Below are 24,682 nucleotides of genomic sequence, written 5' to 3' on the forward strand. Positions count from 1 at the left end.
TTTCAGAAAAGAAAGACCATTTTAATACTAAAATATATATATAAAGGATCCAGAGTCAAAGGAAATTATTCTTGAGAGGCAGAGGGAGACAGAGAGATAGAGAGACATTGATTGATTCATGGAAAATCCGCTAATATTTTATTTGACTCTTTATTCAATGTTCATTTTCTACATCTTTGAACTGTTGAAAACTTCATCGCCGGCTAGCACTTGCCAGTGGAATGACGTTTGGAAAATACCAACTTAACCTCACTTTTTCCTCATTTGTAAATGTGGATAACAATGCTGACAGTCAAAAGTGACATCAGTGTGAAATGAGATAAAATAGGTAACTTGGCTAGGTGAATGGAGTGAAGAGTTAGGCCATCTCAGGTTAGAATTCCTTCAGCCCTGGGGGGTGGGAGGATGGGTTAGCCTGGTGATGGGTATTGAGGAGGGCACGTTCTGCATGGAGCACTGGGTGTTATGCACAAACAATGAATCATGGAACACTACATCTAAAACTAATGATGTAATGTATGGGGATTAACATAAGAATAAAAAAAAATTAAAAAAAAAAAAAAAAGAATTCCTTCAGCCCTTACTAGCTGTATGGAATTGGAAAAGTTACTTCATCTTCCTGAGGTTCTGATGCCTTATCTGTAAGGTAGGCAAAATAATATCTACCTGAGAGGGTTGTTGGAAGAGTTAGACTAAATTAAAATATAGAATGGTTTCCAATGGAGTATCTTGCACATAGTAGGTGCTCAGTGAAGTTTAGTTTCTATCCTTCCTTTCCCATTCTCAGCGTCTGCCTCCTTCAATCAAAATGTCTCTCTTTTGTCAATAAATATTTGGATCCTACGAGAATGGAAACACTGATACTCCGTCATTTCAATTTCACAACCCTGGTATCAACACGTTGACGCTGGTCATTAGAGAATCTTGATATTGCCAAAGGATTTGTTGCCGCCACCCCTCCCCCCACCCCCCTCCCCTCTAAAACACTCAGTTTGTTTCTCAGAGTCCATCGTCTCTCATGGTTCGTATCCCCCTCCGATTTCCCCCCCTCTTCATTTTTCCCTTCCTTCTCCTAATGTCCTCCATGCTATTCCTTATGTTCCACAAATAAGTGAAGCCATATGATAATTGACTTTCTCTGCTTGACTTATTTCACTTAGCATAATCTCCTCCAGTCCCATCCATGTTGATGTAAAAGTTGGGTATTCATCCTTTCTGATGGCTGAGTAATATTCCATTGTATATATGGACCACATCTTCTTTATCTGTTGAAGGGCATCTCGGCTCTTTCCACATTTTGGCTATTGCGGACATTGCTGCTATGAACACTGGGGTGCATATGGCCCTTCTTTTCATTTTGTTTATTTTAAATTACCCTCTATTCCTTCTCTCGGAAATAATGAGTAATAATTAAGAATTAAAGCGGATCAAATGATTTATCAGAAATCCATTTAAAGTCTTTAGCTTACATCTAATCCTGCTGATCACTATAACTTTGTTATTGGTATTAAACATTTGGTTCTACTTCACAAGGGAGATTAGTTATATCTCTTATGATCTTTCTCTAAAACACTAAAAGAAAAAATAATTAATGCAAAGGTGTAATTGGGCAACCTGAAATTCTACCAATAAAAAAATATCTTTGGCAGATACGTAAGTCCAGTTGATTCTGCATATTTAAATAAAATATGCGACAGGCTGGAGGCTGAAAAGAGGGATTTTTCAAATATTATAGAGAAAAAAATGGAATTAAGAAGCCGAGTTACTTAAAAACATGAATACATTTTGGTTAAATTTTTCTGTGATGCCACTTTTCTGCACTAAATAAATTTGTCATCTTTATTACAGAATGATATTTAGTACTATATTTAGTACTCCATATGAAATAGTTAAGCTTTTGAAAACCACAGCCCTAATTTCATAATTTTGGATGTTTTAGAGAAATATTAATATGCATCTGCTAAATGAGCATTTTGCTTGGTCCTGAAGGAAATACCAATATTTTTATGGTTCCTGTCCTGAAATTGTTTATTATCTAATGCAAAATGAGAACTCTGTACAAATAAGCAACATGCAAAATGGACTGTAATACAGGATAAAATATATATATAAACCAAGCACTATGGGAACCAAGAGGAGAAAGCCATTCTGTGTTTTCAAGACAGGAGGAGTCAAAGAATTATTATTATTTCTTGAAGATTTTACCCATTTATTTGAGATACAGAGAGAGCAAGAGAGAGCGCGAGAGAACGCAAGGGAGAGAGTGTGTGTACAAGTGGGGTTTGGGGAGGGGTAGAGGAAGAGGGAGAAGCAGACTCCCTGTTGAGCAGGGAGCCTGACATGGGGCTCGATCCCAGGACCCCGAGATCATGACCTGAGTTGAAGGCAGATGCTTAACTGACCGAGCCATCCAGGCACCCCAGGAGTCATTAATAAGTTAACCATTGTTATTACAGTTTCTATGCAACTTCTGATAAGAACTGACACTTAAGTTCACATTCTTGCAACTTTAAATTGATGCTATAGTAGGGTAACATGGAGATTTATATCTAATGTGCAAAGCAGAAACCCGTTCTGAAGACCTTATGAAACTATGTACCATGCTGTATTATCTGGAGGCATGTCTGTTCCTTCTTGAAGGAACCACTATAGGACAGTAACAATGCCTTGTATGAAGCCAACCTCTTCAGATGTCTGATGAAGTCTAGCCCAGAATGATAATGTTGTGTGGTCTCTAAGCTCAATTACAGCAGGGCATGCCTTGCTTAGAAAAATTTTGTTAGTGCAGCATCTGCCAACAACTCATCAGGTCCATCAAATACTACACAATGAATACTGGGTATAATAGCAAACTAGGATTTCTTAAATCTCTGCCAAAATTGTTTCAGCATAAAAAAGCTGGCATCATTTTCTACTCACAGCTCTAGGATTTATTTTCTGCACATTTTCCCCTCTCATTTCCCTAGTCAATACTTGCTGTTAAATAAACTCCCTTTGGTCAGGGACTTGCAAGCAGGTGTCATGGGAAGAAACAGAGCTCATGCTCTCGATGCTAAAGAGAAGCTATTGTGTTTTTAATTTTCTCAGCACATTAAGAAAAATTAAATGTTTGCTATCTATAGGAGTCAAAAATATTGTGAAACACATTTACATTATCATTAAGTCTTAATCTCTAAGTGAAAATTAAAATTGAATGCTCAATGTCTTTAATTCTTGATATGCCATTAAACAATATGAGACACATTTGCAAACTTCAGATAAATGGGATGGAGCAGGTACATCCTTTGCTTTCTCCATGTGTCTCCATTATTATCATTTAATATACCGAACTGATAGTCTAATATGCTGCTAAGCCATTGGTGATCTTCTTAAAGTTTTCTAAGTCTACTAAAAAAAATGGGGGGGGGCGGGCAAAGAATCCAAAGGACATTTTCCTAGGTGACCCTTTCTGGCCTGCATTGGTCAGGAAATAGAATGAACCCACAAAGATATCTAAGAAAATGTATAATCTCTGATTCCAAGTTTGGGACCTTGACATTGAAAATATGGAGACCTCGGATATTAAAATTACGAAGCAGCTTTTTTAGAATGTATTAGTAAGGATGTTGTAATATAACTGAATACTGTGTATTTAATTTAATATCATATATAATTATCATGACAAACCTGTAAGAAATCAACATCAAAGTTTCTCAAAATGTTTGCCAGGAAATATTGACAGAAAAAATTCTAGGTAGGTTATTAAAACAATACACATTCCTGGGCTGTGCCCCAGATCTACTGATTAATAATCTATGGGAGTGAAGCTTGACCATAAGCAGTTTTACCAGGTGACTTGGTAATTCATAGGCATGCAAAAGTTTGAAAATCATTGATCTACATTATATAGATAAGGGATCTAGATTATAAAATCACTTGCCAAAAGTGACATGTTAGGAAATAGGAAAGCTGGCATTCAAATCTAGGTTTTATGTAATTTCAAGGTTTTCTCTACTATATTGTTTAGTATCAGGTATACCAACAGGAATCAAAATGCATCTCTTTTGCTATGTTTTACTAAGAGATTGCATGCACTCCCATCAGCTCTCAGTGAGGCTGCTGATGATCACAGAATCCTGGAATTTAAAGAGATGCTCACATGATAGTTCTTTTCCTTTTTCCTATTAGTGTTTCATTTCCCAAATACATCCAGAATAGTTGTTTTCCATTATTGTTTTAAAGATTTATTTGTTAGAGAGAGAGAGAGAGAGCGCATGGGGGGAAGGGCAGAAGGAGAGGGAGAGATAGTCCTAAGTAGACTCTGCATTGAACACAGAGCTTGATTCAGGGCTGGATCCCATGACCCTGAGATCACGACCAAGTGTAAATCAAGAGTTGGATGCCCAACTGACTGTACCACCCAGGCGCCCCAGTTTTTCATTATTCAATCATAAAATATACTATGTCTTCCAGTGGCTAATTCTGTGTTCATATACTTTTCATTAAGAGTTCACTTTTATATTTGATTGAAATATTCTCCTTCTTATAGCTGTTTTCACTGGCAACGTCTGGTTCTGCCCTGGAGAGTAACACTGCATTAAGACCGCTCCCTATTTCACATTATAGTTTTTTCTCTTTTGAGAAATTAATTAAAATATACAATTAAAAAATATTTATTGAGGTTTTAAGTGAAAGGCATAGCTTTGCATAAATGAATGGATAGTGATAATTACTGAGGACCTGCTATGTGCCCATGATAAACTAGGTGTTAAGCTGGACTATCTCACTGGAACCTTTAACAAGTTATATAAGGTAGGCAACATTTATCTCTTTGTCAGAGGAGGAAAATGAGCCTCAAAGGTGTTAAATAGTCATGGTTACACATCAGGTAACTGGTTGAAACAGAAATGAATCTGATCAACATTATATACTGAATTTCCTCTTGAGCCTTTCCTCCCAAGCTTTAGTAGACGCACTTCATTTGTCCCTGTTGAACTTAGCAGTGTCATTTCTAGAATGGGACATGCTTTATCAGTCTAGACTGATAAGTAAAATCAGATAAAGGATTTCTCTTCCTTATTCTGGATATAGTATTATAATTACTTGAAATTAACACTGTAACTTCATGCAGTTGTTTTGCAAATGACATCACAGTTTGAGTTGGAGCATAGTCACTTGAAACTCTTTAATCTGTTACAAGATAAATATACAAAAATTAATCCCATCTAAATGCTAGCAATTAACAATCTGGAATGAAATTAAGAAAAAAACTCCATTCATAATAACATCAAAAGGAATTTAAAAATTAGGAATAAAGAAAACAAAGGAAGTGCAAGACTTGTACACTGAAAATCTACAAAATATTACTGAAGGAAATTTTAAAAGATATAAGTAAGTGGAGAGATAACCAATGTTTATAGATTGGGAGAATCAATATTGTAAGATGACAATTCTCCCCAAATTGATCTATAGGTTCAATGCAAATTCTGTCAAAATCCCAACAGTTTTTTTTTTTTATTGTAACTGAAAAGCTGAACCTAACATTAACAAGGAAATGGAAGATATTCAAAATAGCCAGAGCAATCTTGAAAACAACAACAAAGTAAGGGGACTTTAACTTTCCAATCTCAAACTTGCCATAAAGCTCAGTAATTGAGAAAGTATGGTACAGGCTTAAGTGTAGACATATAGATCAATGAAACAATTGAAAGTTAAGAAATGAATTCAGATTTGTAGTCAATTATTTTCGACAAACGTGCCAAAGCAATTCAATAGGGAAAGTATATTCATTACAACAAATTTTTTTTAAAGATTTTATTTATTTATTGGGGGCGGGGGAGAGCTTGACCAGGGGGAAGGGGAGGTGCAGAGGAAGAAGCAGACTCCGCACTAAGCAGGGAGCCAGACCCAGGGGCTTGATCCCAGTACCCCAGGGGCTCCATACCAAGACCCCAGTATCATGACCTGAGTAGAAGGCAGACATTTAACAGACTGAGCCACCCAGGTGCCCCTACAATAAATTGTTTTGAAGACTAAGCCAGCTGAGTATCAATATGCAAATAATAAAAATAGATCCTTATTTCACACCATGCAGAAAAATTAACTCAAAATGGGTAATAGATTTAAATGTAAGAAATAAAGCTAAAAACATTTTTTATAAGAAAATGTAGAAAAAAATCTTTATATTCTTAGATTGGGTAAATATTTTTTAGATAAATCAAAATCATGATCAAGAAAAGAAAAAATGATAAACTGGACTTTACTGAAATTAATAACTTTTGTGTTTTAAAATACACTATTTAAGATTACTGGTTTGCCCCCTGATATATAAATAGCTTGGAAGTTGCCACTTTTACCTCAAAACAAGAAAAAAACAAACTGATAATTTTTCTTAGATCTGTCAGAGAATTGAGGTCCCCAGACAAATCATCACCCCCAAAACTGGAGAGACAGGTAAATATATAGAATACAGACAAACTTACCTGAAGTAGAAAGCCCAGGTAGCCATTACCTTATAGGAACACTTAAAAGTGTGACATCTCAAAGGATTATGAAATGCCTCCCCTCCCCCACACCATAACAGCATATGAAATGTGATTACAATTAAAAGAACTGCAAAGTTCAGACTCTATTTAAGAAGAGTCTAGGGAAACCTGAAGACATCAGGGTGAGAAAGACAAGGAGATTAGCAGAAATTAAGGCCTCTGACATGTATAGACAAAGCAAACAGTAACCACAGTCTAATTCCTAGCCAGATAACCTCATACTAAAGTTCTATCTACTTCAGTTCCCATTACCCAGTACATTGTGTCTGACTTTCATTAAAATTTGGCGGCACTGAATGGAGAATGATGTCATCATGGTGGTAGTATAGGTTGTTTCTGACTTCTATCGTCTTCACAAGAAGGCCAACTAGCAACTATCCATAGACAAGACACCGTTGTAAAAATTCCAGAACCCAGGGGTGAGGCTGAAGCATCTCCAGGACTACAGAGACTGAGGACAGCATTAGAAGATTAAGATGAGTAGCTACACTCTGACATTTGCCCCTCCCAAGCCAGCACAGTGCTGCATCAAGAGGGCTCCCCAGGACTTATAGCTTCTGGGGGGGGTTGCTAAAAAAAGAGCCCAATGTGAACATCCTGTTATCCCAGCATTGCAGGATTATTCCTGGGAGGCCCACTCAGGTCTTGCTTCAGGGGAAATCACTGGTGTAGTATGTGGGGTTAGGGATAATATAGAAATGGAAAAGAGGGTGTAACTTATAGTAACCAGCCCTCAGGACTTGGCAGATCATAAACCTGCATGCTGCAGAGCCTAAGCAGATTCCAACCAGCAGCTCTGCCCATCTACAATCCAAACTGTGTATAAAAAGAACATACCTCAACAAAATAAGGCCATATATAACAAGCCCACAGATAACAGCATACTCAATGGTGAGAATTTGAAAGCTATTTCTTTAAGATCAGGAACTAGACAAGGGTCAAGGGTGCCCGCTGTCACAACTCCTATTAACATATTACTGGAAGTCTTAGCCAGAGCAATCAAGTGAGAAAAAGAAATAAAAAGCATCCAAATCAGAAAGGAAGAAGTAAATTGTAGGTGACATGAATAGAATCGTAGGTGACAACGGAAATCCTAGACTCCACCAAAAATTTGTGAAAACTAAAAAACAAATTCAGTAAAGTTGTGGGATAAAAAACCCACATATAAAAATCAGTAGTCTTTCTATACACTAACAAAGAATTATCTGAAAGTAAAATAAGGAATTTAACGCAATCCCTACCAAAATACCATCAGCATTTTTCAGAGAGCTAGAACAAACAATCCTAAAATTTGTATGGAACCACAAAAGACCCTGAATAGCCAAAGCAATCTTGAAAAAGAAAAGCAAAGCTAGAGGCTATCACAATTCTGGACTTTAAGTTCTATTACAAAGCTGTATTGATCAAGACAGTATGGTATGGTACTGGCACAAAAACAGACACATAGATCAATTGAACAGATTAGAAAATCCAGAAATGGACCCTCAACTATAGGTCAACTAATCTTTAACAAAGCAGGAAAGAATATTCAATGGAAAAAAGACAGCCTTTTCTAAAATGGTGTTGGAAAAACTGGACAGCAACATTTAGAAGAATGAAAATGGACCCCTTTCTTACACCATACACAAAAACAAATTCAAAATGGATGAAAGACCTAAATGTGAGACAGGAAACCATCAAAATCCTAGAGAAGAACACAGGCAGCAACCTTTTTGGCCTTGGCCATAGCAACTTCTTAGTAGACACATGTCCAGAGGTAAGGGAAACAAAAGCAAAAATGAACTATGTGGACTTCAAGATAAAAATACTTCTGTACAGCAAGGGAAACAATCAACAAAACTAAAATGAAACCTTTGGAATGGGAGAAGATATTTGCGAATGACATACCTGACAAAGGGTTAGTATCCAAAATCTATAAAGAAGTTATCAAACTCAACAAATAATCCAGTTAAAAAATGGGCAGAAGATATGAACAGAAATTTCTCCAAAGAAGACATACAGATGGCTAACAGTCACATGAAAAGATGCTCAACATTACTCAACATCAGGGAAATAAAAATCAAAACTATGATGAGATACCATCTCACACCTGTCAGAATGGCTAAAATTAACAACACAGGGAACAACAGGTGTTGGTGAGGATGTGGAGAAAAGGGAACCCTCCTACACTGTTGGTGGGACTGCAAACTGGTGCAGCCACTCTGGAAAATAGTATGGAGTTTCCTCAAAAAGTTAACACTGGAATTGCCCTACAATCTAGCAATTTCACTACTAGGTAAATACCCAAAATACTGATTTGAAGGAATACATGCACCCGATGTTTATAGCAGCATTACAATAGCCAAATTATGGAAAGAGTCAAAATGTCCATCGATTCATGAATGGATAAAGAAAGTAGTGTGTATACACACACACATATATACATATACATGTATATATATACATACATATATATACACATATATATGTATATATATACATACATATATATACATATACATGTATATATACACATACATACATACATACATACAATGGAATATTACTCAGCCATAAAAAAGAATGAATTCTTGCCATTTGCAATGATGTGGATGGAACTAGAGGGTATTATGCTAAGCGAAATAAGTCAGTCAGAGAAAGACAAATACCATATGATTTCACTTATATGTGGAATTTAAGAAACAAAACAGATGAACATTTTGGGGGGGAGAAGAGAGGCCAACCAGGAAACAGACTCTTAACTATGAAGAACAAACTGAGGGTTACTGGAGGGGAGGTGGGCAGGGGGATGGGTTAAATGGGTGATGGGTATCAAGGAGGGCACTTGTGATGAGCACTGAGTGTTGTATGTAAATGATGAATCACTAAATTCTATACCTGAAACAAATATTATACTGTATGTTAACTAACTGGAATTTAAACAAAAACTTGAAAAGAAAAAACATGGGGGAAAAAAGGAAATAAGGAGTACAATCTCATTTATAATAGCATCTAAAACAATAAAATGATTTGGAAGAAATTTAACCAAGGATGTGACAGAGCTATACACTAAAACTATAGGATATTAATGAAAGAAATTGAAGAAGACAGAAATAAATTAAAGAATCTTTCTGTTTTCTTGGAATGGAAGAATGAATATTGTTAAAATTTCCATACAACCTATAGCCATTGATAGATTTGATGCAATTCCTATCAAGATTCCAATGGCATTTTTTACAGAAAAAAGGAGAAACCATCCTAAAATTCATATGAAACCACAAAAGATACCTAATAGCCAAAGCTATCTTGAGAAACAAGAACAAAGCTGAAGACATCACACTTTCTGATTTCAAACTCTATTATAATAAAACCACTCACAAAAATTTCACACCATTCACAAAAATTAACTTGAAACAGATTCAAGATTTAAATGTAAGCCCTGACCATAAAACCCCTAGAAGAAAACAAAGTGAAAAAAACTTTGACATTTGCCTTGGCAATGATTTCATGGATATCACATCAAAAGCACAAGCAACAAAAGCAAAAATTAACAAGGGGAACGACATCAAACTATAAAAAGCTCTGCACAGCAAAAGAACAACCAACAAACAAATGAAGAGGCAGCTTATGGAGTGGGAGGAAATATTTTCAAAGCAGTTACCTGATAAGTGGTTAATATCCAAAATATATAAGGAACTTGTACAAGTCAATAGTAAAAAACAAGTAATTTTGATAGAAAGAGACTAATCCACTATTACAGATAGAGACCACATGCAACACTCTGTCAATAACTGATAGATCACACAGACAGAAGAGTCTGTAAGAATATGGTTGATCTGAACAACATCATAAATTAACTGGCTCTAACATTTATAGAATATTCCATCAAACAAGAGAGAAATACACCTTCTTCTTAAGGTCACATGGAATATTCACCAAGGTAGACTGCATTCTGGTCCATAAAACACACCTAAACAAATGTAAAGTATGCCATCAGACTGTAATGGAATAAAACTAGAAGTCACTTACAGAAAGATAACTAGTTGTTAAACAGAACTCTATGCACTCTTGCTCAATTATCTAAAACTGCACTAAAAAAAGTCTGTTACAGACACCATTAAAAAAATGAAAAGATAAGAAACACACTGAAAGAAATATTTTCAAATCATATATCTGGCAAAGGATTTATATCCAGAATATATAAGGAATCTTACTACTCAACATTAAGAAGACAAATAACCCAACCAAAATATGGGGAAAATATCTGAATAGATATTTCACTGAAGAAAATATATGAATTGCTAGTAAGTACATGAAAATGTGTTCAATATTATTAACCATTAGGGAACTAACAAGTAAATTTGCAATGAAATCTGCCTTCAGACTCACTAGAATTTGCCTTTGAAGCAAAATTTCAGACAATAAAAAATAGTGACAAAGATGTGGAGAAATTAGAATTCTATACATTGTTGATTAGGTTATAAATGCAAACACTGCATTTACAGTGCAGACACTTTGGAAAACCATTTGTTTCTTAAAAAGTCAAAAAAAAATTTATCATATCCCATTTCATTTCTAGGTATCTACTCAAGAGAAATTAAAACATATGTCCACACAATGATGTTTATGTGAATGTTCACAGTGTCATTATTCATAATAACCAAAAAGTAGAAACCATCCAAAAGGTATCAACTAATGAGTGGATAAAGAAAATGTGGTATAGTCACATAACGGATCCTATTCAGCAATAACTACAACTATATGTTACAACATGGATGAGCCTCAAAATCATTACACTATGTGAAGGAAGTGAGATGCAAAATACTACATATTATATGATGAACATATAAAATTTATAAAAAGGCAAACCTATACAGATAGAAACTAGGTTAATGTCTGTCTGGGCTGAGGTTGAGAATAGAGATTAACTGTGAAAAGGCATGGGGATCTTACCAGGGTGATGGAAATGTTCTAAAGCTTGACTGTGGTAATAGTTGCACAACTCAATAAATTTCATGAATAACTGAAATATATACTTAAAAATGTGTGGTTTTGGGGGCACCTGGGTGGTTCAGTTGATTAAGCATCTGACTTGTAGTTTCAGCTCAGGTTATGATCTCAAGGGTTATGAATGAGAAGGGCTCCTTGCTCAATAGGCAGTGTGCTTGAAGAATCTCTCCCTCTGCCCTTCCCCCCACTCACACATGTATGCTCTCTCTCTCTAAAATAAATAAATGTTTAAAAAAATGTGTGATTTTTTTGGTATGCAAATTACACCTCATCAAAGTTTTTTTAAACTATTTTTTTACAAATAAATTAGCTCTAATGTACATTTTTGTTCATTCTAGTTATTAAAAGAACATGAACCTCTTCTGTTTAGAAGTAAATGGACAAAAATTAAGTTAAAATTCTTCCTCTGGTACTTTATTTTATCTGAGAACAACAATATAATTGCTTTTATTAATTAACATGAAAACCGGGGTCCATATTAGACTTTTATCTTTACTTCTGCATCTTTACTTGATCACAAAGTCCTATGGATTCCTCAGTTTGATATTATGTTGATTTCTTTCTCTCAACCATTTCTGTTACTGGCTTCGTTCAGGTCCCTATTTTATGATACTTTTATTATTTTTAAAATGTCCTCATTTGGTAGTTTCTAGGTTTTTGAATTTCATGGAGTAGAAAAAGAAATTTTAAAAAAAGAAATGGGAATAAAACTGCCAACTATAATTTTGTCAAGTAAGGCCAGTAATATCAAAACTTACCTTAACAACTACCATCTACTTTCATTGTGCAAAACTTAACTTGCACTGATTAATTTGATTAAAGAAAACTCTTTCATAAAATGCAGATACCAATTATTTGAAAATACACCCAAAGCATGCAGAATACAAATATGGAAAAGTGATTGCATTAGTCAGTGTACTCCAGAGAAAAAAAATTAATAGGATATATACATACATATATATATCCTATAAGGGATTTTATTATGGGAATTGGTCCAAGTGATTATGGAGGCTGAGATATGCCATGCTATGCCCTATGCAAGCTGGAGAATCAGGAAACTGGTGGCATAATTCAATCCAAATCTGAAGTGCTGAGAATCAGGTTCGCTGATGATAAGCTGAGGCCAAAGGCCTGAGAACTGGGGAAAGGTGGGGGGTATGCTGCTGGTCGAAGTCCCCACGTTGGAAGACCCAAGAACCAAGAGCTCTGATGTCTGTGGGCAGCAGAAGATGCATGTCCCAACTCAAAGAGAGAAAGAATTCACCCTTCTTCCACCTTTTTGTTCTATGTGGGTCCTCAAGGGATTAGAGAATTCCCACTCAATCCTCTTTACTTAGTCTACTGATTTAATGCTAATCTCTTCTGAGAACACCCTGTTAGACACGCCAGAAATAATGCTTTACCAGCATTTCTGAGCATGTTGATGCATAAACCTAATCATCACAAATTCACCCCTTGTCAATATGGCACCCATATACCTCACTTTACACCATACTTAATCTCCAAATAAAGACAATAAGGAAGCCATAATTCTGTCTAATATAACTATCTTTCCTACAACAGAAAATGCACTAATCCCTTTCTCAGAAAAGGGTAAATTTATATTGCTTTTACTTTATGAAACTATGTTTGGATACCTCTTTTGGACATTCAATTAAAGCAGCCCAAATTGGAGCTCAGTCTGCAGCTTGTTAAAGTCAACTTGAAGGTATTTTCATATTGCTGTATTAAAATGGAAGCAACCACATTTCATGATATTAAACACAAATGAGAATATTCTGGGTGATTTTAGACAAGCTGAGTAACAACAGTTCTCATAGATCCAAAGATCCCCCTGCTTTGGGGCACCTAGGTGGTTCAGATGGTTAAGCGTCTGCCTTTGGCTCAGGTCGTGATCTCCAGCCCATGTCAGGCTCCCAGCTCAGCAGGGAGTCTGCTTCTCCCTCTCCCGCTGTCTCTCCCCCTGCCTGTGCTCGCTCTCTCTCTTTCCCTCAAATAAATAAATAAATAAATAAAATCTTTAAAAAAAAAAGAAAAAAAGATTCCTCTGCTTTCTTCCTGTAAGGTTGAAGAAGTCAGCAGAATTGGTCTCAGCTCTGGGGAATCCTGCAAAGGAACTAAGCTCTCCATGCTTAAAATTAATCATATTCTGGTTACTGTAGCTTGGGGTGATCATGGTCCACTAGATTTCTCATGGAGAGTTTAGCAATGGATGAAATCCACATAACAGCTTCCTGATCAATTCCACAGTCCTACATCAACACTGGTCTTATATAGGTTACATAATAAATGAAGGGTTTTGGGATGGGTCTCTCCCACCCAGTATCAAAGGTCATACACAGTTTTTCATATTACCAATATAGAACCTAATTTAGGCACTGCCCTCTTTTAAATGTAAATATAAGAGAGTCAGAAAAGTAAAAAATCCATTATTAAACAATATAGTAAAGGGATTATGTGTTATCTAAACCGAAGTTTTTCTAATTATGGCTCACAAACCATCCACCTCAGAATCACCTGGATTGGAAAGAGGGTTGCCAGGTCCATGTTAAAAAAAATAAATAAAAATGGAGGTTACATTTAGTCCTATTCATTTATAATTTCTTGAAGAATTTTTCAGAATCTTAATTTTTAAAAGCTCCCCACATGATTTTTACTATCATTTACATGTGAAATACATTGGCAGTAAAACTCGACTGCACATTAGAATCACCTGGAGTAATTGAAAAAATAAATACAACTAATGTCTAGAGCCCACATGCCAAGATGTTGAATTAATTTTTCTGATGTCAGCTCTGGGCATCAGTATTTTATAAGAACTCTCCAGGTGATGCTATTTTGAGGACAGCTAAGAACTGCAGGTCTAAAACTTGAAAATTGATGTTCACACCAGTTCTACTAATTCCTACCGCTTACATCTGGTGTATTTCACTCATCTATATTACTCTCGCAGCCTTTAAATGTAATTGAGTCTACAGCCTATGAACATTGAGCACTCGCTGCACTACAAAGTGTAGCTTCCTGGAAGTAGAAACTCCGAAGACTAAAATCTAGACAGAGGTCAGGTGAGAGAGAGAGCATTCACCTTGGTGCAGGTGGAGGCAGATTTTTGAAGGGACCCAGATTGGAACCTGCAACAAGGTAGTAGCTGCTTATGAGACTTATTGAAGGGAAAGGAATTATCAGGGACAAAAAAGGACAATAAAAGTAGAAGGAGAGTCAAACAAACAAACAAAAACAACTTACGATTTTGAGCAGGTCTCACTCTTGATAAGAAAAGTAGACCAGAATTTTGCTTTGGGAATCTGAGCAAAATACACAGTACTTTTCAGCTTTGTCTCCAATGGGAACATCTTGTTTGTTTTTGTTTGTTTGTTTGTTTGGTAAGCTTGATGAAGTCCCAGTTCTTTTGTCCCTTTAGATGCTTCCACCACCTCATTACAAGAACGGTTTGCTCAAGGCACACATATGCTCACGGTCAGTACAGAGGCAGGAATAAGGCAACTGAATTCCTCCTAATCTAAGAGCTCAAAGTGGTACTTTTAAGGATCAAGCCTGAACATTACTCATAAGGGTGTAGCTTCCAAGATTCCTTACTTTTCCTTCCTTTTTTTTAGTGATACACAATTAAGACAGAAACCAGTTTTAAGTGTACAGTATAATGATTTGGTATTGTCTATATTGCAAAATGATTTTTTGGTAGTTTTAAGAAAATAAGAAATAAAAACATTCTCCTTAAAATTAACCCTATTGTCTCATAACTTAATTGGACACAAACATCTGAACTATAACCTTAATTCAAACCAAACTCTTCAGCTTGGGAATCCAGGGTCTCTCATATTTAAGTCCCAAATTATCCTTTTAGGCATACATCCCACCACCTTCTGCACTCTATTCTCTAGTCATTTTATGCTGATGGTTTCTTGTCTCTGCACATTCACTCACACTGTCAGAGACCTATCTGTCTTTAGCAAAATGTTCCTTCCTACAGAAAACCTTCTTGAGTTCTTCATTTGGAAGTCTGTCGCAGAGATTTTTCATTTTTACTTCTCATTAATTTTATTTTGTTCTGAATTGGTACATGTTCAAATATACAAAGATTTGAAGGCAAAATTGTTGAGAAATTCATATTTTAAAATTCTCTTTGGCAGCCAGTAGAAGAAAAAGAGATAGACTCCATTAACTTATGTGTCTATTCTACCTTATTTTCTTTGCTGTAGCCTGATCTCTTTTCAATCATGAATAGCTTCAGCATATACTTTTCATTTTGTCAAATCAATTAAAGCCTAACTTTGAATCTACTCAACACAGTTGTCATTTGCTGTTTCTCATATCCAGACATTATAGGTCTGTAATTAAAATAATTAAAATTTCATTACATTACTAGGAGAAATAAAAAAGGGCACAATTATGTATTTCCTATTATCATTTGAAGGTTAACAATCTCTCTACCTTCAATGTAATGTCTCTATTTTGCTGGGTTTATTTGCTTTACAGGGAGAATACTATTGAATCACATCCTTTGGGGTTTTGTTTTTGTTTTAAATATTTTAACAGCTTTCTGTCATGTGGTTGTGGGAATGAGCACATTGTTGGGCACGTGGTTACCCTCTTACTTCTCTGACAACTCAACTTCATAGTACTCCTAAGAGTCTGGTTACATTTCCTAACAGAATACTTACGTCATTGACAAGTTTTAAAGTACAGGGTTCAGATAGTAGATATCACATATAGAAAGTTTCATGGTGGCATGAACTAGAATTGTTAAAATGCCTATGTTCTTATTTTCATGTTGAATGATATGAAAACCATTTTAAGTTATTCTTACATTTTGAGAATTGCACTCAGTGGTGTTGGGATTTTCTTCCTTTGTTGTTTCAACGTGAGAGCTCTCATTCCTTCCAGGAAAGATTTGCTGAGGCTAGAGAAAGAGAAAGTGAGAAATAAGTTCCACCAATAGATCCATGTGACTATTGTAAAATACGATACAATGGCAACATCACACTCAAGGAAAATGAATACAATGGAAATTTGTATATATCAGAGACCTTAAAAATTGTACATAAAAATTCTTTGAAAGTACATAAAATAAGTTCTGTTCAATTTTGTATTAGTGAGGTCCAATGGCATTAATTTCCCACTGGAAGTATTTATTTCTTGCATAATAAGCTTTTATTTTAAGGTTACTACTTCTACAAAAAGCAGGAATCCTGTCTTTTCTCATATTTTAACTCCAAGTATATCTGCGAAATATAAGTGTACACTTCACATTCTCAATCAGAAGGAGAATGCTTCATAACAGTTCACTATAATTTACATAGAGGATTACATTTATTTCAATGCTTTACTAACTAGTCAAGCACTGCTTCATATCATCTCTTTAGGAACACTAATTTTTTTAAAAGATTTTATTTATTTGAGAGAGAGAGAGAGAATGAGCGGGCAGGTTGGGGGGCAGAGGGACAAGCAGACTCCCTTGCTAAGCAGGGAACCCTATGCTGGGATTGATCCCAGGACCCTGAGATCATGACCTGAGCTGAAGTCAGATACTTAACTGACTGAGTCACCCAGGCACCCCTAAAAAAAATTTTTTTAAGGCAGTTTTTCAGGTTCTGGCCAGGGAAGGGTATGCATAATTAATATATGTAAATACCCACAATAGGCTGGTCTAAGATTATCCACTGAAATGTGTGTTTCTTGGGCAAAGCTGATTTGAATATGCTGTTAGGCTCATCAATCTGTGAGGGTACTATTGTAGGATAGACAAAAACTAAATTTAGTGAATGCTAACATGCTTGGATCTGAAACTGTGATCTCAGTGGAAGAAAGGGGCCTCTAAGCATTGGGGACCCAGGAAGATAAAGACAAAGATATGGTCTGATCAAAGTATCCAAACCCACTCAGATTTTGTCTGTGTTACTTTCACTGACCTGGTTTTCCATAGGCAGTTACATTCCTTCGCAGGGGAACATTCTTACAAAATAATACTTTGATAAAAATAAAAACCAAAGGTATTTCATAAAACTAGTAGAGTATTAAATGTAAAAAAAATCTATAAAACTAGTAGCATATTAGAGAAGTAATAGAAAATAAAGCACTTTAGTTGGCTAAAATAGTTCCTATATTAAGTTACCCAAATCCTGGGCTTTACATATAATAACTGATAAACAAATAACTACATAAAATTCTTTTTTCTTTATACTTAAAGGAGTTCAGCTTCATTGTATGAGTTCCAGAAGGCACTAAGTGTTTTCCCCTCTCTTAGTCCCTCTTTCTCTCCTATTCTTCCTTGCTTAAGACCCCTATCTTCTGATCTCCCCTCTATATATTCCATAAGAATAAGAAATTTAAACAGGAAAACAAAATGTCTTTGAATAAGCCAGTACTCTGTATTAGATGTTGTTGGTGGATATAAAGATGAGAAAGGTGTTGTTTTTGTCTTCATAGAATTTATACAATCTGATTTTTAGTCACATAAATAGCCCTAAGATAAAGCAGATTAATAAAAGAGGGCACAAACAAAATTGTATATATTTGGAGAGAATGGACGTTAAATCCATTTGTGATAATAATAAAAGACACGATGGAAAGGGAAAGCTTTAAAATGAGCCGCTGAGTGATTAAGGCAAGAATGAGGGAGAGCATTCTAGGTGAAGGGGACAGTATAAGCAAAGATATTAGGAAGAAGATGCAGCTGTTTTTCTGTTGGTTTACAGGGTAGCAGCAGAGTGAGCATGAGAAAAATGCTCAAGAAAAATGCTACAAAGTAGGAAGGAAATTCCAAAATTGAGCAGCAAAGTATGCATTTAAATTTAGTAGCCAAGTCAGAGTCCACTGGATATTTTAACGCAGGCATATGACATGGCTAGAGCCTCTGTTAGGGTGATATAGCAGCAGTATAAAGGCAAAAATGGAACAGAGGAAAATTAGGGTGAGAATTCAAGAAGGAAACAACAAACCTTGATCAAGTAGATGGTAACAAAGGCTGAACTAAAGTATTAATTCTGGCAATAGAAAAGAGATTGCTCCTTGTTGAGAGCAAAGATTAGAACCTCCAAAATTGAAAAATTCTATAGAAATAGAGAAACCCAGAGAAAAGATAGCTTTGTAGCAAAGACGGTTACTTGTGTATTGCTAATAGAGAGTTCAAAGCACTTGTGACTCTTAGAGAGGCACTATTCAATAGCAGTGTTAAATATATTAACATGAATCAAAACAGCTTTTTAATATAGCTAAAACCTACTGGACTTCCTATAACCTACAAATTACAGATAATGTGAAGAAATAGGTTAAAAAGTACAGGGGGAATACATAAATGGTAAGAGTTAAGGAGAGTCTCCCCTGGCAATCACAGCAAGAATCACAACCGTAAAAAGTTAAGAGTAAATCCCATTAACAGGCAAGGAGTAATTTTAGTGTATTTTGTTTCTGTTGAACAATCAAAGCATTGAATAAATAGTCCCAACATACCTTTGAAAATTCATTTATTGTATAACAGCATTAAAAGAAATTGAAATATAAAATTCATTCATCATTCTAGCAATAATTATTTTTACTTCTCAATGTTATCTTTCAGTCTTTGTATCCTCATGCATGAATATTTACAGTCACAATTACAGTGCTCATGACATATTTCTGTTTTTACACACGTATATATGTTTTATCTACCTAAAGATAAATGTGAGGATGTAAGTATTCTTTACATGTCTAATTAATATTTCATAGAATGAACTTGTAAAAATGTATATTTCAGTTAAAGACTGGTGGTTCTGAATTTTAGGTTATAATATTGGGAAGAATATCAGTCTTCTTGGTACCAGTTTGCAAGATAGCTCATATCACACTAGTCATTAGTTTAAATGTCTGACTCTCTTTAAAAGCTGGGAACCCATGAAGGAAAGATATCATGCCTTATTCGTGATTGCATCCTTTGAAGCTAGTACATATTCTGCACTCAGTAAGTTTTGTTTTTCTTTTCATCATTTACTTAAGATATATTTCTTAGGACTAAAGGAAAATAAGAATTAAGGAGCAAAACTAAATCAAGAGGAGTGGATATATTTATGTCTAGAGAAGTCTTTCCAAAATATGGCAATTTGAATTACTTCTAGCAGCATGAGTCAAAATTAATCGTGCATACACTCTATGAAAGCAGTGTGTTTGGAACTGAGATCAAACATTAAAAACATAGTTCTTGATCTCAAAGAGCTACCATCTGCTCCTCATTAATTGTCATCATATCTTTTACCTTCCTAATAGCTCCTGATTTCATTCTGGAGGGTTACCTCGTTCATGGTATGGTGTTTCCAAAGTACTGTTTTATGTATCAAATTCCCTGACCCATCCAAGATATTGGCACGTGACCCAAGTTAGGTCATGATACCTCCATTCTTATAATATTGATTACATTAAGAGGAGCCATAAATGGTTAGGTACACTAATTCCAGTAGGGTGCCTTGTCCAAGTTGTTTCTACAATAAGACCCTTCCTTATGGTTCATACGTCCAGTCTTCTAAAGCAGCCTCTGTTTCTGCCCATTTCCAGATGTGTTACTTCTATCTTTTCCTTGGTACTATGAGCTCCTGATGTTCTATCAATAAAGCCCCTTAATTTAATCTGGTAAGGGTCAGTGTTGGTTGCATGTAATCACAGAGACCTGGATGATACAGGGAGTCAAATCAATAAAATAAAACTGATAGCATAACATAAGGGCTGAGGTAAAGGTTTACCATGGAAACTAACAGGAGGGAAACCTAACCCAGCTAGAGAAGCTCAAAAGAATAATAACAGGCTCGCCAATGATGGAGATTACATTTTAGGGTAGATATTCAATATCTTCCTAAAAATGTAAGTATGTAGCATATTAATAAATTTTAATGTTTGATTTTTTTTTCATGCAAGTACTGTACATTTGTGAAAATGCTCCCAGATTTTGGTGGTAAGGCTGAGACAAGGAATATGTCCAAAATAAAAGGTTTTATCTATCTATCTACCTACCTACCTACCCACCTACCTACCTCTCTATCTGATTTTATGGGATTTTGTTACTTTGGACAGATGATAAAAAGAGCTTTATTAACTATTAAGTTCACAAAAAGCAGAGGGAAAAGAATGACAGTGTAACTTTTCTCCTCCATAAGTTTGCCAAGGCTACCCTTGTGCTCACATATTAATAAACTGGGGTGCCTGGTTTGCCAATGTCTATATCAATACTGAAGTCATCTCCATTTTGCTTCAGGAAAAAAAAATTACATATATTACTTTCAACAACTGGAGGAAATGATACATTGCTTCACCAGTGTGAGCAACAAAGTATAAAAAGTTAAATCACTTTAAATACAAAAATGTAGTATTTAATTGAGGAACTGCTTACACTTAAATATAATACATGTAATGCTTACTATAGGCTTTTGCCATCAGTGAGATGCTCCTTGTGGAAAGCTTTGTTGAATATGATGAATTAATACAGAATGGGAACTGACTTTGGAGAAAAGATAATATACCTTTGGAGTTAAAGAAATGAGGATTCAGATTCTGGATTAGCCATAAATAAATTGGGGACGTGGAAAATTTATATAATTTTGGAGGGTCTCTGTTTTCTGCTGCTTTGCTAAATTAGGTCAAGAATACCTGGCCTGCAGTATGGTTTTGTTTTGTTTTGTTGGTTGCTATTTTTTTTTTTACTTTATATTTTTATTTTATTTTATTTTAAAGATTTTATTTATTTATTTGACAGAGAGAGAGAGATAGGGAGAGCAGGAACATAAGCAGGGGGAGTGGGAGAAGGAGAAGCAGGCTTCCCACCAAGCAGGGAGTCCAATGTGGGGCTCGATCCCAGGACCCTGGGATCATGACCTGAGCCGAAGGCAGACGCTTAACAACTGAGCCACTCAGGTGCCCCTTTACTTTATATTTTTAGAGCAATTTTAGGTTCACAACAAAATTGAGGGATAGGTACGGAGATTTTTCATACAGCCCCAGTCCCACACATGCATGGCCTCCCCCATTATCAACATCTCACACCAGGTTGATACAAATCTTATCAAGGATGAACCTGCATCAACACATCATAGTCATCTAGTGCCCATAGTTTTCATCAGGGTTCACTCTTGGGTTTGGAATAATGTATAATAACATATATCCATTATTATATTATCAGAGTATTTTTCATGGCTCTAAAAATGTTCTGTGTCCTGCCTATTCATCCTTACCTTCCTCAACCCTGGAAACCACTATTCTTTTAATTTTTTCCATAGTTTTTCCTTTTCTAGAATGTCTTATAGTTGAAATCATACAGTACGTAGCTATTTCAGATTGACTTCTTTCATTTAGTAATATGCATTTATGTTTCCTCCATGTCTTTTCATGACCTAATAGCTCATGTCTTTTTAGTATTGATTGATATTCCATTGTCTGGATGTACCATAGTCCAAGACCAGATGACTCACAGCGATTTCTACAAATACTTAATGAATAATTAATACCAATCCTTCTCAAACTCTTCCTAAATATAGAAGAAGAGCAAATAATTCCAAACTAATTTCACAAGGCCAGCATCACACAGACACCAAAGTCAGACAAGTACACTGCAAGAAAAGGAAGTTGCAGGACAATATCCCTGATAAACATGGATGCAAAAATTCTCAACAAAATATTAGCAAATCAAATTCAAAAATACACTAAAAAGATCATATACCATAATCAAGTGGGATTTATTCTAGTGATGCAGGATGGTTCAATATCTGTAAATCAGTCAGTGTGATATTATCATATTAACAAAATGAAGGATAAAATCATATAAGCATCTCAGTATGCAGAAAAAGCATTTGTTAAAACTCAACATCCATTTACCTCCCAAAAACTCTCAACAAAGTGGTTATAGAGGAAACGTACTTAAACGTAATAAAGACCACATATAACAAGCCCACAGTCAATATCATATTCAATGATGAAAAGCTTTTCCTCTAAGATGAGGAATAAGACAAGAATATCCACTCTTGCCATTTTTATTCAACACAGCATTGGAAGTTCTAGCCAGAGCAGGTAGGCAAGAAAAAATAAATAAAAGGTATCCAAATGGAAAGAAAAAAGTAAACTTGCCTCTGTTCACAGGTGACGTGATATTATATATATACATATATATATATATATATATATATATGTATATATATATATATATATGTATATATTAGTTCTAACAGGTTTTTGGAGTGGTCTTTAGGGTTTTATATATATATATATATATATAAAACCCTAAAGACCACTCCAAAAACCTGTTAGAACTAATAAGACATTCTGGATAGTAAATGAATCCAGTAATGTTGCAGGATACAATGACAATATACAAAAATCTATTGTGTTTCTATACATTAATAACAAATTGTCAAAAAGAAAAATTAAGGGAGTGCCTGGGTGGCTCAGTCGGTTAAGCCTTAGGCTCAGGTCATGATCCCAGGGTCCTCTGTTTTGCTTCTCCCTCTCCTGCTCCCCCTGCTTGTGCTCTCAATCTCTCTGCCATCACATAAATAAATAAAATCTTAAAAAAAAGAAAAGAAAGAGAAATTAAGAAAATAATCCCAGTTACAATAGCATTAAAAACTATAAAATGCTTAGAAATAAACTTAAACAAGGAGATGAAAGACCTGTACACTGAAAACTATAAAACCTTAAAGAAAAAAATTGCAGAAGACACAAATAAATAGATAAATATTTCATGCTCACGAATTGGAAGACTCAATATTGTTAAAATGTCCATGGACCCAAAGAAATCTACAGATTCAATGCAATCCTTATCAAAATTCTAATGGCATTTTTCACAGAAATAGATTAAATAATCCTAAAATGCATGTGGAACCACACAAGACCCCGTACAGCCAATGCAATCTTAACAAAGGACAAAGCTGAAGGCATCAGGCTCCCTGATTTCAAACTATACCATAAAACTATAGAAATCAAAAAAGTGTGGTATTGGTACAAAAACAGAGACACATGGACCAATGGAACAGAACAGAGAGCTCAGAAATACACTTGCACATATATGTTCAATTAATTTATGATACAGATGCCAAGAATATACAATGGGGAAAGGACAGTCTCTTCAACAAATGATGGTGGGGAAACTGGACAGCCACATGCAAAATAATAAAACTGGACTGCTATCTTACACCATACACAAAAATGAACTCAAAATGGATAAGCATCTTGAATGTAAGACCTGACACTATAAAATTCCCAGAAGAAAATGTAGGTAGTAAGCTCCTTGATATTGGTCTTGGAAATGATATGACACCAAAAGCAAAGGCAACAAAAGCAAAAATAAGTAAGTGAGATTACATCAAACGAAAAAACTTCTTCCCAGCAAAGGGAACCATTTACCAAAATGAAAAGACAATGTACTGAATTGGGAAAAATATTTTCAAATCATATATAGATGGCCAATGGGTGCTTGAAAAGATGCTCAACATCACTCATCATCAGGGAAATGCAAATCAAAACCACAAGGAGCTATCATCTCACACTTGTTAGAATGGCTATTATAAAAAAGATAAGAAATAACAAGTGTTGGTGAGGATGTGCAGAAAAGCCCCCCCCCCCACCCTGTGCTGCTGGTAGGAATGTAAAGTGGTGTAGTCATTATGGAAAACAGTATGAAGTTTTCTAAAAAAATTAAAAACAGAACTACCATATGATCCAGCAATTCCACATCTGCGTATTTCTCTGAAGAAAACAAAAACACAAACTTGAAAAGATATATGCATCCCCATGTTCATTGCAGCATTATTTACAATAGCCAAGACATAGAATCAAATTAAGTGTCCAACCAAGGATGAATGGATAAAGATGCAAATGTAATATTATCAGATATATATAATATTATTCAGCCATAAGTAGAATGAAATTTTGCCACTTGCAACAACAGGGTTGGACCTTGAGAATATGTTAAGTAAAATAAGTCACACAGAAAAAGACAAACACTATGTTCTCATTAAAAGCAAAAAACAAAACATAAAACCAAGAAATGATACAGAGAACAGATTGGCGATTGCCAAAGGTAGGGACTAGGAGGTGGACAAAATGGGTGAAGGGGGTTAAAAGGTATATATTTTCAATTATAAAATAATTAAGTTATGAGGGTTTAATGTATAGCATGGTGACTATAGTTAATAATA

The 24,682-nt window shown here is 35.2% G+C and overlaps 1 protein-coding gene across 1 annotated transcript in view; it reads right to left on the bottom strand.

Annotated features, from left to right (window-relative positions):
- The window catches only part of LUZP2 (leucine zipper protein 2), a 248,677-nt gene that overhangs the window by 10,840 nt on the left and 213,155 nt on the right, over positions 1-24,682 (bottom strand). The window contains exon 9 of the mRNA XM_021685868.1: positions 16,344-16,434. Within this exon, the coding sequence (XP_021541543.1) occupies positions 16,344-16,434 (91 nt within the window). The remainder of the gene's footprint in view (positions 1-16,343; positions 16,435-24,682) is intronic.

Source organism: Neomonachus schauinslandi, chromosome 11 (assembly GCF_002201575.2).
Source record: "Neomonachus schauinslandi chromosome 11, ASM220157v2, whole genome shotgun sequence".
NCBI classification, from domain to species: Eukaryota; Metazoa; Chordata; class Mammalia; order Carnivora; family Phocidae; genus Neomonachus; species Neomonachus schauinslandi.